At 44.0% G+C, this 15979-nt stretch overlaps 1 protein-coding gene across 1 annotated transcript in view; it reads right to left on the bottom strand.

The window, feature by feature from the left end:
• Positions 1–9949: 9949 nt before the first annotated feature.
• pdrg1 (p53 and DNA-damage regulated 1) overlaps positions 9950–15979 on the bottom strand; it is a 45596-nt gene continuing 39566 nt past the window's right edge. The window contains exon 6 of the mRNA XM_061887616.1: positions 9950–10674. Coding sequence (XP_061743600.1) covers positions 10668–10674 — 7 coding nt within the window. The 3' untranslated portion in view covers positions 9950–10667. The remainder of the gene's footprint in view (positions 10675–15979) is intronic.

Raw genomic sequence — 15979 nt, 5'->3', positions numbered from 1 at the left:
GAATGCCCATGAACTTTGATCCCTCAGGCGGTACTGCATCAAAAAGCGACATTAGTGTGTAAAGGATATCACCACATGGTCTCAGGAACACTTATGATAACCACTGTCAGTAACTACAGTTCATGGCTACATCTGTAAGTGCAACCTACTCAGTGGCCTAGTGGTTAGAGTGTCCGCCCTGAGATCTGTAGGTTGTGAGTTCAAATCCCGGCCGAGTTATACCAAAGACTATAAAAATGGGACCCATTACTTCCCTGCTTGGCACTCAGCATCAAGGGTTGGAATTGGGGGTTAAATCACCAAAAATTGTTCCCAGGCGCTGCACTGCTGCTGCCCACTGCTTCCTCACCTACCAGGGGGTGAACAAGGGCATGGGTCAAATGCAGAGGACAAATTTCACCACACCTAGTGTGTGTGTGACAATCATTGGTACTTTAACTTTAACTTAACTTAAGTTAAAACTCTATTATGCAAAGCCAAAGCCATTTATCAACAACACCCAGAAACGCCGCCAGCTTCGCTGGGCCCGAGCTAATCTAAGATGGACTGGTACAAAGTGAAAAAGTGTTCTGTGGTCTGACTAGTCCACATCCCAAATTGTTTTTGGAAACTGTGGACGTGCTGCCCTCCGGACCAGAGAGGAAACGAACCATCCAGACTGTTCTGAGCACAAAGTTGAAAAGATGTATTAGTGCCCAAGGCATGGGTAACTTACACATCTGTGAAGGCACCATTAATGCTGAAAGGTACATACAGGTTTTGGAGCAACATATGTTGCCATCCAAGCAACGGTTGGACGCCCTTGCTTATTGCAATGCCAAGCCACGTGTTACAACAGCGTGGCTTCATAGTAAAAGAACAACTTAAGCTGTACATCAAGCAAAAATAGGAAATAATTCCACCTGAAAAGCTCCAAAAATGTCTCTCCTCAGTTCCCAAACGTTTACTGAGTGTTGTTAAAAGGAAAGGCCATGTAACACAGTGGTAAAAATGCCCCTGTGACAACTTTTTTGCAATATGTTACTGCCATTAAATTCTAAGTTAATGATTATTTGCAACAAATTAAGTTTCGCCGTTCGAACATTAAATAGCTTGTCTTTGCAGTCTATTCCATTGAATATAAGTTGAAAAGGATTTGCAAATCATTGTATTTTGTTTTTATTTACTTTTTACACAAAGTGCCAACTTCACTGGTTTTGGTTTTTGTACACATTCAAGGAATATGTCTTAGCACATTGGTGCAAAGACAGCTAACATAAGAAATAAGGCCAAAATAGCAATAACTTAATGTAAGAAGCAATTGACAATATAATAGAATTTTCCAATATGTACTATGTTATAGTTCCTGCCTCTTTTTTCCTTCTGTATCTTTGTCAAATATCGTTTTTAGTTTGTCCTCGATTATTCTATAGTTCAGGGGAAAAAAAGGAGTCCGCCTCCAGCAATTGAGTAAGCACTGACACACTCAGTCTCCATGTGTTCAACGAAAGGCGGCCGTAATTACAAAAGCAAGCACAATAACCTCCATTCGCTCCGTTTGTGCCTCTCGCCTTGCACTTCACGGTAAATGTGACTTCTATCATAACCTGACACCACTGAAGTATGTGAGGTGACTTGTAAACATGAAGAGTTCAATCCTTGCAGCCAGCCCTTTTTCAATCGAGACACGTTTGGTCATCAGATGTTAAATTATCAGCAGGCTGGCCTTGATTTATCTATCAACTGTACAGCAGGTGTCTTGTTTCCATGTCAACATGGGGCATGCGTACAGCCACCAAGCCACTGTTGCCTTGGAGACAGGCATGTACTTTATGTACACCCCAGCATGTGTGAATACACAACTCATGCTGCACTCACTATTTGTGCACGCAGGTCCAGAAGTTAGTTGGGAAACAAAAGCATTTTAACTATTGCTGACATAAAATTACCCAAATGCCATTTCGTCTTTCCAACAATATGGATCTTTTCTAAAGCCAAAAACATAGTTGTTGTTTTTGCATGACAAATACCGACACATACATACATGTACAAGTACATACACGTATGTACAAACCCAGTTTCCATATGAGTTGGGAAATTGTGTTAGATGTAAATATAAACGGAATACAATGATTTGCAAATCCTTTTTAACCCATATTCAGTTGAATGCACTACAAAGACAAGATATTTGATGTTCAAACTAATAAACTTAATTTTTTTTTGGCAAATAATAATTGACTTGGAAAGAGCATGTAAACCACTGTGTTACATCACCTTTTCTTTTAACAACACTCAATAAACGTTTGGGAACTGAGGAAAGTAATTGTTTGAAAGTGGAATTCTATCCCATTCTTGTTTTATGTACAGCTTCAGTCGTTCAACAGTTTGGGGTCTCCGCTGTCGTATTTTACGCTTCATAATGCGCCACACATTTTCGATGGGAGACAGGTCTGGACTGCAGGCGGGCCAGGAAAGTACCCGCACTCTTAATTTTACGAAGCCACACTGTTGTAAAACGTGGCTTGGCATTGCTGAAATAAGCAGGGGCGTCCACGAAAAACACGGCGCTTAGATGGCAGCATATGTTGTTCCAAAACCTGTATGTACCTTTCAGCATTAATGGTGCCTTCACAGATGTGTAAGTTACCCATGCCTTGGGCACTAATGCACACCCATACCATCACAGATGCTGGCTTTTGAACTTTGCGTAGATAACAGTCTGGATGGTTCGCACCCCTTTGGTCTGGATGACACAATGTCGAATATTTCCAAAAACAATTTGGGATGTGGACTTGTCAGACCTCAGAACACTTTTCCACTTTGCATCAGTCCATCTTAGATGATCTCGGGCCCAGAGAAGCCGGCGGCGGTTCTGGATGTTGTTAATAAATGGCTTTCGCTTTGCATAGTAGAGCTTTAACTCGCACTTACAGATGTAGAGACAAACTGTATTTAGTGACAGTGGTTTTCTGAAGTGTTCCTAAAACCATGTGGTGATATCCTCTAGAGATTGATGTCGGTTTTTGATACAGTGCCGTCTGAGGGATCAAAGGTTACGGTCATTCAATGTTGTTTCCGGCCATGCCGCTTACGTGGAGTGATTTCTCCAGATTCTCTGAAACTTTTGGTCACATTATGGACCGTAGATGTTGAAATCCCTAAATTTCTTGCAATTGCACTTTGAGAAACGTTGTTCTTAAACTGTTTGACTATTTGCTCACGTAGTTGTGGACAAGGGGGTGTACCTCTCCCCATCCTTTCTTGTGAAAGACTGAGTATTTTTGGGGAAGCTGTTTTTATACCCAATCATGGCACCCACCTGTTCCCAATTAGCCTGCGCACCTGTGGGATGTTCAAAATAAGTGTTTGATGAGCATTCCTCAACTATATCAGTATTTATTGCCACTTTTCCCAACTTCTTTGGCACGTGTTGCTGGCATCATATTCTAAAGTTAATGATTATTTGCCAGCTCCGTTTTGTCCTACTAATTTTGGTGGTCCTTGAACTCACCGTAGTTTGTTTACATGTACAACTTTCTCCGACGCTGCCACAAAAAGACGTGTTTTATGCCACTCCTTTCTCATTTTGTCCACCAAAGGTTTTATGCAGTGTGTTAATGCACAAAGGTGAGCTTTGTTGATGTTATCGACTTGTGTGGAGTGCCAATAATCAACGCTAACATGCTATTCAGGCTAGCTGTGTGTACATATTGCAGTATATTGCCTCGTTTGTAGGTATATTTGAGCTAATTTAATTTCCTTATGTACTGTGTGTATTTCATTTATATTTGCATGTCTCATGACACATTATCTGTATGTAATATTGGCTGCATTTCTGATTGTGAGCCATGTTGTTTCAGACCACAGCAAACGTTACCATGTTGTTCCAGACCACAGCAAATGTTACCCAGCTAGATAAAAAATTATAATAAATCCATTAGAAGAAGACAGCCTGGCCTTTACTTGGGCACACACATCTATACCTTTTGGCAGTTTTAAGCCAGTAATTTTTCACCCTCTGAGACACTTTCCTAATGTGTTGCCTTCATTATAACACTTACATAAAGCTTTTAACTTTTTGCGGCTCCAGACAGATTTGTTTTTTGTTTTTTTGGTCCAATACGGCTCTTTCAACATGTTGGGTTGCCGACACCTGATTGAGGGTAAACTGGGTAACACATGGCACAAAGCTTAACCTATTGTTACTATAACAATCTACAAGGTTAATATAGTTGGCTTCTCCTTCTTCCTCTCCATTTATCTGCTCTCTTTTTTATTTCTAGTAATCATTACATATAGGTATTGTTTCATTTGAACAATTGTATTGTTGATAATAGAGGTAATTATTATTATTCATTATCAATAATGCTATTTCTACTGATTTGTGTTGCTCCATTTGTAGTGTAAAAATGGTCATTGTCATTTCTGTGTTATTTGTCTAACTACTTTGCTATCACTATTACCATCATATTTGTACATATCCTATTTGCTGATATTGCTCTATTGTTGTTGTTATTGTTGTGTTTGTCTCTCTGTCTTATCCCCCTTTTGCCCCCACAATTTCCCCTTCTGTCTTCCTTTTTTTTTCTCTTTCTATCTCCTCCTGCACCAAATAGTAACATAAATACATTTAATAAAATCGAATACAAAAAAGGCAACAAGAGAAGTATCCTACACTGCTCTTTGGTAAAGTAAATTTATGCAGCTGATATGAGCATCTACATAAACTAGTGATTTTCCTGAGAAGCTGCACAGGACAAAAATAAATAAATAATAAATAAATTTAATTTTAAAAAATACCAACACATGGACTGTCTCTCAATTAAGTGTGCCTTGTGGGAAAACCTTACGCCTATTTCTCAATCAATGTTCATGCCATTTACGTTATTGTCAATGTCAAATTACGTGCGCTCAAAACAGAGCATTGGGGGGAAAAAAGTACCTCTAAAAATATTCACAGTGTATTGTTTCAGCTGTACAGCATATATTGCAACCGTATCCAATGTGATACCCTGTGGGCACTTTACCCTTACTAGCTTGGGCTCGCTATGGTCACGCAGCCCTAGTGGCTTCCTGGACCACTTTTAGAGATGTGTGAAAATGGAAAAGTATAAAGAAAAATATTACTTTTTTTGTTTTAATATATTTTCTGTAGGAGGACAAACCTGACACAAACTTTCCTAATTGTTAGAAATCCAACTGTTTGTATTAAAAATGCTTCACTGATAAGAGTATTTGGCAAGCCCCGTTGGGTCCTACTAGTTTCAGCGATCCCTGAACTCACCATAGTTTGTTTGCAAATACAATTTTCTCCGACGCTGCCACAGAAATACGTGTTTTATGCCACTCCTTCTTTGTCTCATTTTGTACACCAAACGTTTTATGCTGTGTGTGAATGCACAAAGGGGAGCTTTGTTGATGTTATTGACTTGTGTGGAGTGTTAATTATGCGTAATTAGGCTAATCCGTGCTAACATGCTAAATAGGCTAGTTATATGTGCATATTGCATCATTATGCCTTGTTTGTAGGTATATTTGAACTCATTTAATTACTTTAAGTATGTCCTCTGTGTGTTTAATTTGTCTCATGACACATTATTGGTATGTAATATTGGCTGCATTTCTGTGTTGTTTGTGTGACATGTTGTTCCAGACCACAGCAAACCTTACCCAGCTTTCAAATATTGTAATAAATCAATTAGAAGAAGACACCCTGCCGTTTTGTTTAACTTGGACACACACATCTACGGGATACCTTTGGCCAATCTGAGCTAGTAATTTCCAGAAATCATCTCATCCTCTGAGAAGCTTCCATTTTACTGAATAAAAATTAAAATACAACATTTCTGTCAACGAAAATTTGCGTCAGCCTTTGATAGTAGGCTATTATAGCTAATATAGACACTTACATTATGTGTTGTCTTCATCATAACACTTATATAGGACTTTTAAAGTCATTTTGATAGTAGGCTATTGTAGCTAATATGCAAACCCCGTTTCCATATGAGTTAGGAAATTGTGTTGGATGTAAATGTAAACGGAATACAAAGATTTGCAAATCATTTTCAACCCATAATCAGTTGAATATGCTGCAAAGACAACATATTTATACACACAGCTAGCCTAAATAGCATGTTAGCATGGATTATTGGCACTCCACACAAGTTGATAACATCAACAAAGCTCACCTTTGTGCATTGACACACAGCATAAAATGTTTGGTGGACAAAATGAGAAAGGAGTGGCATAAAACATGTCTTTTTGTGGCAGCGTCGGAAAAAGTTGTACATGTAAACAAACTACGGTGAGTTCAACGACCGCCAAAATTAGTAGAACAAAACGGCGCTGGCCATATACTGTCATCTGTGAAGCATGAACACAAAGATATTACATTGTGGGTTTTCTAACAATTACAAAGGTTTGTGTTATGTGTGTCCTCCTCCAGAAACAAGATTAGATTTTTCCCCCATCTTTTTCCAATTTTGAAAAAGCTACAGGGAGCCTCTAAGGCGGTGCTAAAGAGCCGCATGCGGCTCGAAAGCCGCGGGTTGCTGACCCCCGCCTTAGGGCAACAACGTTAATATATGTTTAATGAAACATGATTATATACAAACCCCGTTTCCATATGAGTTGGGAAATTGTGTTAGATGTAAATATAAACGGAATATAATTATTTTCAAATAATTTTCGACCCATATTCAGTTGAATATGCTACAAAGACAACATATTTGATGTTCAAACTGATAAACATTTTTTTTTTTGCAAATAGTCATTAACTTTAGAATCTGATGCCAGCAACACGTGACAAAGAAGTTGGGAAAGGTGGCAATTAATACTGATAAAGTTGAGGAATGCTCATCAAACACTTATTTGGAACATCCCACAGGTGTGCAGGCTGATTGGGAACAGGTGGGTGCCATGGTTGGGTATAAAAACAGCTTCCCAAAAAATGCTTAGTCTTTCACAAGAAAGGATGAGGCGAGGTATACCCCTTTGTCCACAACTGCGTGAGCAAATAGTCAAACAGTTTAAGAACAATGTTTCTCAAAGTGCAATTGCAAGAAATTTTGGGATTTCGACATCTACGGTCCATAATATCATCAAAAGGTCCTGAGAATGTGGAGAAATCCCTCCACGTAAGCGGCATGGCCTCTCATGGAAACGGCGTTTGTAGACATATCATGTGTTGTCTTCATTATAACACTTATATGAGACTTTTAAAGTAATTTTGATAGTAGGCCAATTTAGCGGAGTGTGTTTATAGGAATTTTCCACCTATCTTCCAAAAGCGCATTGGTGAGGTCACACACTGATATTGGTCGAGAGGGTCTGTCTCTGTCTCTGTTCTAATTCATGCTAAAGGTGTTCTATCGGGCTCAGGTCAGGACTCTGTGCAGGCCAGTTAAGTTCATCTACACCAGACTCCGTCATCCATGTATTCATGGACCTTTGTCATGTTGGAAGAGGAAGGGGCCCGCTCCAAACTGTTCCCACCAGGTTGAGAGCATGGAATTGTCCAAAATGTTTTGGTATCATGGAGCATTCAAAGTTCCTTTCACTGGAACTAAGGGGCCATGCCCAACTTCTGGAGAAACAAGCCCACACCATAATTCCTCCGCTGACCCCTCTCCGTCAGTTTATTAAGCCTACCACTTTGTGGCTGAGTTGCAGTTGTTCCCAAACTCTTCACTTTTCTTATGTTGAAGTTGATGTTGGAATATTTAGGAAATTTCACGACTGGATTTGTTGCACAGGTGGCATCCTAAGATAGTTCCAAGCTGGAAATCACTGAGCTTCTTCTGAGAGCGGCACATTCTTTCAAAAATGTTTGTAGAAACAGTCCCCATGCCTGCGTGCTTGATTTTATACACCTGTGGTCGGGGCCAAGTGATTAAAACACCTGATTCGGATCGTTTGGATGGGTGGCCAAATACTTTTGGCAATATATAGTGGGGCAAAAAAGTATTTAGTCAGCCACCGATTGTGCAAGTTCTCCCACTTAAAATGATGACAGAGGTCTGTAATTTTCATCATAGGTACACTTCAACTGTGAGAGACAGAATGTGAAAAAAAATCCAGGAACTCACATTGTAGGAATTTTAAAGAATTTATTTGTAAATTATGGTGGAAAATAAGTATTTGGTCAACCATTCAAAGCTCTCACTGATGGAAGGAGGTTTTGGCTCACAATCTCACGATACATGGCCCCATTCATTCTTTCCTTAACACGGATCAATCGTCCTGTTTCCTTAGCAGAAAAACAGCCCCAAAGCATGATGTTTCCACCCCCATGCTTCACAGTAGGTTTGGTGTTCTTGGGATGCAACTCAGTATTTTTCTTCCTCCAAACAAGGCGAGTTGAGTTTATACCAAAAAGTTCTATTTTGGTTTCATCTGACCACATGACATTCTCCCAATCCTCTGCTGTATCATCCATGTATCCATTTTGGTACAAACTCAACTCGTCATGTTTGGAGGAAGAAGAATACTGAGTTGCATCCCAAGAACACCATACCTACTGTGAAGCATGGAGGTGGAAACACCATGCTTTGGGGCTGTTTTTCTGCTAAGGCATGGGTGTCAAACTCTGGCCCGTGGGCCAAACGTGGCCCGCTGTTTAATTTTATTTGGCCCTTCAGGCAATATCAAATTTACATTAGAGCTGGCCCGCTGGAAACACCCCATTCACCGCTAATACTCATACTTGCCAACCCTCCCGATTTTCCCGGGAGACTCCCGAATATTAGTGCCCTTCCCGAAAATCTCCCTGGGCAACCATTCTCCCGATTTCCACCGGACAACAATATTGGGAGCGTGCCTTAAAGGCACTGTCCTCTACAACATGCCGTCACGTCCTCTTTTCCTCCATATAAGCAGCGTGCTGGCCAAGTCACATAATATATGCGGCTTTCACACACTCACACTTGGTCAACAGCCATACACGTCACACTGAGGGTGGCCGTATGAACAACTTTAACATTGTTACAAATATGCGCCACACTGTGAACCCACACCAAACAAGAATGAAAAAACAAATTTCGGGAGAACACCCGCACCGTAACACAACATAAACACAACAGAACACATGCCCAAAACCCCTTGCAGCACTAACTCTTCCGGAATTCTACAATATACACCCCCCGCTACCAACAAATCCTGCCCACCTAATGTTTATTTTATTTTCGAATTTATTAGCCTGTGGAAAAAGTTAATGTTGATATTTACCTCGGAAGCCTGCAAATAGAAAAGAGGCATTAATTTTTTTAATTACATTTAATTTAATATACCACCTGATGTTTTTTGTTTGAAAGTTGATTTTCCACTATTACGTTATATAAGCTCTGCCTGTTCCATGGGTGGAAGCCCGAGTACCCAGAGGGGAACCCAGGCAGTCACGGGGAGAACATGCAAACTCCACACAAAAAGATCCCGAGCCCGGGATTGAACCCAGGATTACTCAGGACCTTCGTATTGTGAGGCAGATGCACTAACCCCTGTATCACCATGCTGCCCTATTTCAGCCTTGCTTGTTCAATATTCATTGCAAAACTTGTTTGGGTCCCTATTAAAAGATTAATTTGTTCAACCTTGGCCCGTGGCTTTGTTCAGTTTTAAATTTTGGCCCACTCTGTATTTGCGTTTGACACCCCTGTGCTAAAGAGACAGGACGATTGATCCGTTTTAAGGAAAGAATGAATGGGGGCATGTATCGTGAGATTTTGAGCCAAAACCTCCTTCCATCAGTGAGAGCTTTGAATGGTTGACCAAATACTTATTTTCCACCATAATTTAAAAATATTTTTGGGAAAATTCCTACAATGTGAATTCCTGTATTTTTTTTCACATTCTGTCTCTCACAGTTGAAGTGTACCTATGATGAAAATTACAGACCTCTGTCATCATTTTAAGTGGGAGAACTTACACAATCGGTGGCTGACTAAATACTTTTTTGCCCCACTGTAGTGTAAGTTAAAAAATAAATACTATAATGCATATATTATGAGGCGATTAAACATTAATATTCTTACTATATACAGAATACTGTATTTACTATTACAAAGGGCAACCATAAGTGTCCCTTAATAAAAAACCTGAGCAAAAACACTGCAGCTAAACCCTGCGATGAATACAGTTTGGTCTCACAGGCGCACGCACGTTGTCCTTGCTGCACATTGGCAGTGTGGGTGTATGAAAAAGCATGTGGGAGGAAGTGTGTAGGTGGGGAGCGAGCGCTGAAAGCACCAAAAGTGGAGCGGTGTTGACGCTGTCAGTCCGTCCTTCGCGATGACTGTTGAAGGTAAAATCAGTTGCTCTGCAGGCTCACGCTAAGCTCTGCACGGTTCCGTCGGTCGGCCTACAATTTTCCGTCCGGGCTCCGTGCTCTCGGAGATCTCCCAGACCTACTTGCTTGCAACCTGTTCTCCGGATGTCCTTTTTTCCAGTCAAGCCTTCTCTTTTTCTCAAGCGCGCATCAGCTCTCACATTTGCATTTGTTCAGTTGTTGACGAGAAGTGTTTCGGAACGCCTTCCGGAACAAGGACACTGGATGACAAAAGAGGTCCACGGAGGATGGTGCTTTTCTTTTTAGTTGAGTTCGTCAGGAGTAGTTTGCTCACTGGACGGTCAATCGTCAAGGTACAGTAAGTTTTTCTTTCCTTTCATTTAGACAATTTCATCACGGTGTTCTCTCACTTCCTGTTTTCAACAGATGAGAGAAGAGCAGAACGACGCTGTTATGCACTTGTTGTGTTTGTGTAGCAGACACAGTCAAACACTACACACAAAATGTGACTTATCCCGCGCGGTCTGAGGAAGTGAAAAAGACGTGCGAGAAGATGATGTCGATATTTTTGCACACCAAAAGTGCCTCAGGTGGATAACGTAGAACTTTCTGGTGGTTTTGGAATGAAAATACTCCAGAGAAGTGATGCACTTGTCGCACACGTCATGTGATTTAGCACTACTGGTGCAGACTGGTAACCAAGGCAACAGAATGTCTGTAGGCAATCTTCTTTTGGACCAGAGAGATAGCGTCAAAATCTTTCTGTGTTTGCTGAAAAGAGTCTACTACAGGTCTGGGGGGGCCAAATTTAGAGAAAAAAAATATGTCTGGATGTTTATTTTTAGCAACACTAATACCAATAATGTCTGATTGATTATGACAGATCGCCTTAAAAAACTGAATGGGTTTGACTGAATGTAGGATTTACAATATTAACTATGAATGATAAAACACTGAATATTGACTACATATGAATGTCACACCCCCTCTCCATCCACATATTTTACAATCATGCGAAACGCAACAAAAATGCTACAAACACGGTGAAATATGAACCTACAATCTGACACATCTGATACATCACTAAGTTTTAGAGCAGGGGTGTCAAACTCATTTTAGATCGGGGGCCACATGGAGAAAAATGTACTTCCAAGTGGGCCGGACTAGTAAAATCCCTGCACGATAACTTAAAAATAAAGACACCTTCAGATTGTTTTCTGTGTTTAAAAATAGAAGAAGCGCATTCTGAAAATGTACAAATTATAATGTTTTTGTTTTTTTACACTTACATGTCGCGGTTAATAGTATTCTATCTTTATTTGTCATTATTTATATTTTCTGAATGAATGATGTGATAATGTTTATCAGTCAATGGTGTTCATTTTCAATCTATCACGATAAAACCAGGCCCGGAGGTGGGGCACCATGGCAAGCGCCTGGTGGCCGGGCCTGTTCCCATGGGGCCCGGCTGGGCACAGCCCGAAGAGGCAACGTGGGTCACCCCTCCAATGGGCTCACCACCCATAGCAGGGCCCATAGAGGTCGGGTGCAATGTGAGCTGGGCGGCAGCCGAAGGCAGGGCACTTGGCGGTCCGATCCTCGGCTACAGAAGCTAGCTCTTGGGACGTGGAACGTCACCTCACTGTGGGGGAAAGAGCCTGAGCTAGTGCGCGAAGTGGAGAAGTTCCGGCTGGATATAGTCGGACTCACTTCGACGCACAGCAAGGGCTCTGGAACCACTTCTCTCGAGAGGGACTGGACCCTCTTCCACTCTGGCGTTGCCAGCAGTGAGAGGCGACGGGTTGGGGTGGCAATTCTGGTTGCCCCCCGGCTTAAAGCCTGCACGTTGGAGTTCAACCCAGTGGACGAAAGGGTAGCCTCCCTCCGCCTTCGGGTGGGGGGACGGGTCCTGACTGTTGTTTGTGCTTACGCACCAAACAGCAGTTCAGAGTACCCACCCTTTTTGGGTACACTCGAGGGAGTACTGGAAAGTGCTCCCCCGGGTTATTCCCTTGTCCTACTGGGGGACTTCAACGCTCATGTTGGCAACGACAGTGAAACCTGGAGAGGCGTGATTGGGAAGAATGGCCACCCGGATCTGAACCCGAGTGGTGTTTTGTTATTGGACTTTTGTGCTCGTCACAATTTGTCCATTACAAACACCATGTTCAAACATAAGGGTGTCCATATGTGCACTTGGCACCAGGACACCCTAGGCCGCAGTTCCATGATCGACTTTGTAGTTAAGTCATCGGATTTGCGGCCTTATGTCTTGGACACTCGGGTGAAGAGAGGGGCGGAGCTTTTACCGATCACCACCTGGTGGTTAGTTGGCTGCAATGGTGGGGGAGGATGCCGGACCAACCTGCTGGGAACGTCTGGCAGAGTCTCCTGTCAGAGAAAGTTTCAATTCCCACCTCCGGAAGAACTTCGAACATGTCACGAGGGAGGTGCTGGACATTGAGTCCGAGTGGACCATGTTCCGCACCTCTATTGTCGAGGTGGCTGATCGGAGCTGTGGCCGCAAGGTAGTTGGTGCCTGTCGGGGCGGCAATCCTAAAACCCCCTGGTGGACACCAGCGGTGAGGGATGCCGTCAAGCTGAAGAAGGAGTCCTATCGGGTCCTTTTGGCTCATAGGACTCCGGAGGCAGTGGACAGGTACCGACAGGCCAAGCGGTGTGCGGCTTCAGCGGTCGCTGAGGCAAAAACTCGGACATGGGAGGAGTTCGGGGAAGCCATGGAAAACGACTTCCGGACGGCTTTGAAGCGATTCTGGACCACCGTCCGCCGCCTCAGGAAGGGGAAGCAGTGCACTATCAACACCGTGTATGGTGCGGGTGGTGTTCTGCTGACCTCAACTGCGGATGTTGTGGATAGGTGGAAGGAATACTCCGAAGACCTCCTCAATCCCACCAACACGTCTTCCTATGAGGAAGCAGTGCCTGGGGAATCTGTGGTGGACTCTCCTATTTCTGGGGCTGAGGTCGCTGAGGTAGTTAGAAAGCTCCTCGGTGGCAAGGCCCCGGGGGTGGACGAGACCCTTAAGTTCCTTAAGGCTCTGGATGCTGTGGGGCTGTCTTGGTTGACAAGACTCTGCAGCATCGCGTGGACATCGGGGGCGGTACCTCTGGATTGGCAGACCGGGGTGGTGGTTCCTCTCTTTAAGAAGGGGAACCGGAGGGTGTGTTCCAACTATTGTGGGATCACACTCCTCAGCCTTCCCGGTAAGGTTTATTCAGGTGTACTGGAGAGGAGGCTACGCCGGATAGTCGAACCTCGGATTCAGGAGGAACAGAGTGGTTTTCGTCCTGGTCGTGGAACTGTGGACCAGCTCTATACTCTTGGCAGGGTTCTTGAGGTTGCAAGGGAGTTTGCCCAACCAGTCTACATGTGCTTTGTGGACTTGGAGAAGGCATTCGACCGTGTCCCTCGGCAAGTCCTGTGGGGAGTGCTCAGAGAGTATGGGGTATCGGACTGTCTTATTGTGGCGGTCCGATCCCTGTACGATCAGTGCCAGAGCTTGGTCCACATTGCCGGCAGTAAGTCGAACACATTTCCAGTGAGGGTTGGACTCCACCAAGGCTGTCCTTTGTCACCCATTCTGTTCATAACGTTTATGGACAGAATTTCTAGGCGCAGTCAAGGCGTTGAGGGGTTCCGGTTTGGTGACCGCAAGATTATGTCTCTGCTTTTTGCAGATGATGTGGTCCTGATGGCTTCATCTGACCGGGATCTTCAGCTCTCACTGGATCGGTTTGCAGCCGAGTGTGAAGCGACCGGAATGAGAATCAGCACCTCCAAGTCCGAGTCCATGGTTCTCGCCCGGAAAAGGGTGGAGTGCCATCTCCGGGTTGGGGAGGAGACCCTGCCCCAAGTGGAGGAGTTCAAGTACCTAGGATTCTTGTTCACGAGTGAGGGAAGAGTGGATCGTGAGATCGACAGGCGGATCGGTGCGCCGTCTTCAGTAATGCGGACGTTGTACCGATCCGTTGTGGTGAAGAAGGAGCTGAGCCGGAAGGCAAAGCTCTCAATTTACCGGTCGATCTACGTTCCCATCCTCACCTATGGTCATGAGCTTTAGGTCATGACCGAAAGGATAAGATCACGGGTACAAGCGGCCAAAATGAGTTTCCTCCGCCGGGTGGCGGGGCTCTCCCTTAGAGATAGGGTGAAAAGCTCTGCCATCCGGGAGGAACTCAAAGTAAAGCCGCTGCTCCTCCACATCGAGAGGAGCCAGATGAGGTGGTTCGGGCATCTGGTCAGGATGCCACCCGAACGCCTCCCTAGGGAAGTGTTTAGGGCACGTCCAATCGGTAGGAGGCCACGGGGAAGACCCAGGACACGTTGGGAAGACTATGTCTCCCGGCTGGCCTGGGAACGCCTCGGGATCCCCCGGGAAGAGCTAGACGAAGTGGCTGGGGAAAGGGAAGTCTGGGTTTCCCTGCTTAGGCTGTTGGCCCCGCGACCCGACCTCGGATAAGCGGAAGAAGATGGATGGATGGATGGATGGATGGATAAAAAAAAAATCAAAATCCAATTACAGTATACCATGTATGTAGTTTGATCATTTTCCTCGATTGATGTACTAATATCATGTGGTTTATTTTGTACATATGTACCATCATCAAGAGATACAAATAATTGCTATTGCAACATCCAGTAGACACATGTAGAAAAGCTGTTTCTTTCATTCCAAAATTTTAGGTTAATTTGTATACTTGGCAAACTGATCCCGCGGGCCGGATAAAACCTGTTTGGAGCCTGATCCAGCCCGCGGGCCGTACGTTTGACACCCTTGCTTTAGAGCTTTGTTGTAAAAATCTCCTTCCGTGTCTGTTAAAAAGTTCCAATGATTGTCACGCACGCACTGTGTCCTCTGCATTTGACCCATCCCCAAGTTCACCTCCTGGGAGGCCAGGGGAGCAGTGAGCAGCAGCATGCGCAGCGCTCGGGACTCATTTGGTGATTTAACCCCCAATTCCAACCCTTGGTGCTGAGTGCCAAGCAGGGACGAAATGGGTCCCATTATCAGTGGCTTAGTGGTTAGAGTGTCCGCCCTGAAATCGGTAGGTTGTGAGTTCAAACCGCGGCCGGGTCATACCAAAGACTATAAAAATGGGACCCATTACATCCTTGCTAGGCACTCAGCATTAAGGGTTGGAATTGGGGGTTAAATCACCAAAAATGAATCCCAGGTCAAATGCAGAGAATAATTTTGCCACACCAAGCGTGTGTGTGACAATTTAACTTATTTGTAGTCTTTGGTATGGGGTTAGTGCGTCTGCCTCACAATACGAAGGTCCTGAGTAGTGCTGAGTTCAATCCCGGGCTCGGGGTCTTTCTGTGTGGAGTTTGCATGTTCTCCCCGTGACTGCGTGGGTCCCCTCCGGGTACTCCGGCTACCTCCCACTTCCAAAGACATGCACCTGGGGATAAGTTGATTGGCAACACTAAATTGTCCCTAGTGTGGGAATGTTGTCTGTCTATCTGTGTTGGCCCTGCGATGAGGTGGCGACTTGTCCAGGGTGTATCCCGCCTTCACCCGATTGTAGCTGAGATAGACACCAGCGTCCCCCGCAATCCCAAAGAGAATAGGCGGTAGGAAATGGATGGATGGATGGTATGACTCTAACCACACGGGCACTGAGCTGAGCGTCTGTCCTTGACACCCGCATTTCAGGTTGACACTCTGAAGAAACGCATCCCACCCACATTGC

The sequence above is a fragment of the Nerophis ophidion genome, linkage group LG02 (assembly GCF_033978795.1).
Source record: "Nerophis ophidion isolate RoL-2023_Sa linkage group LG02, RoL_Noph_v1.0, whole genome shotgun sequence".
In the NCBI taxonomy this organism is placed as follows: Eukaryota; Metazoa; Chordata; class Actinopteri; order Syngnathiformes; family Syngnathidae; genus Nerophis; species Nerophis ophidion.
The sequence above is the reverse complement of the archived record's forward strand: the minus strand, read 5'-3'. Positions and strand labels throughout refer to the sequence as shown.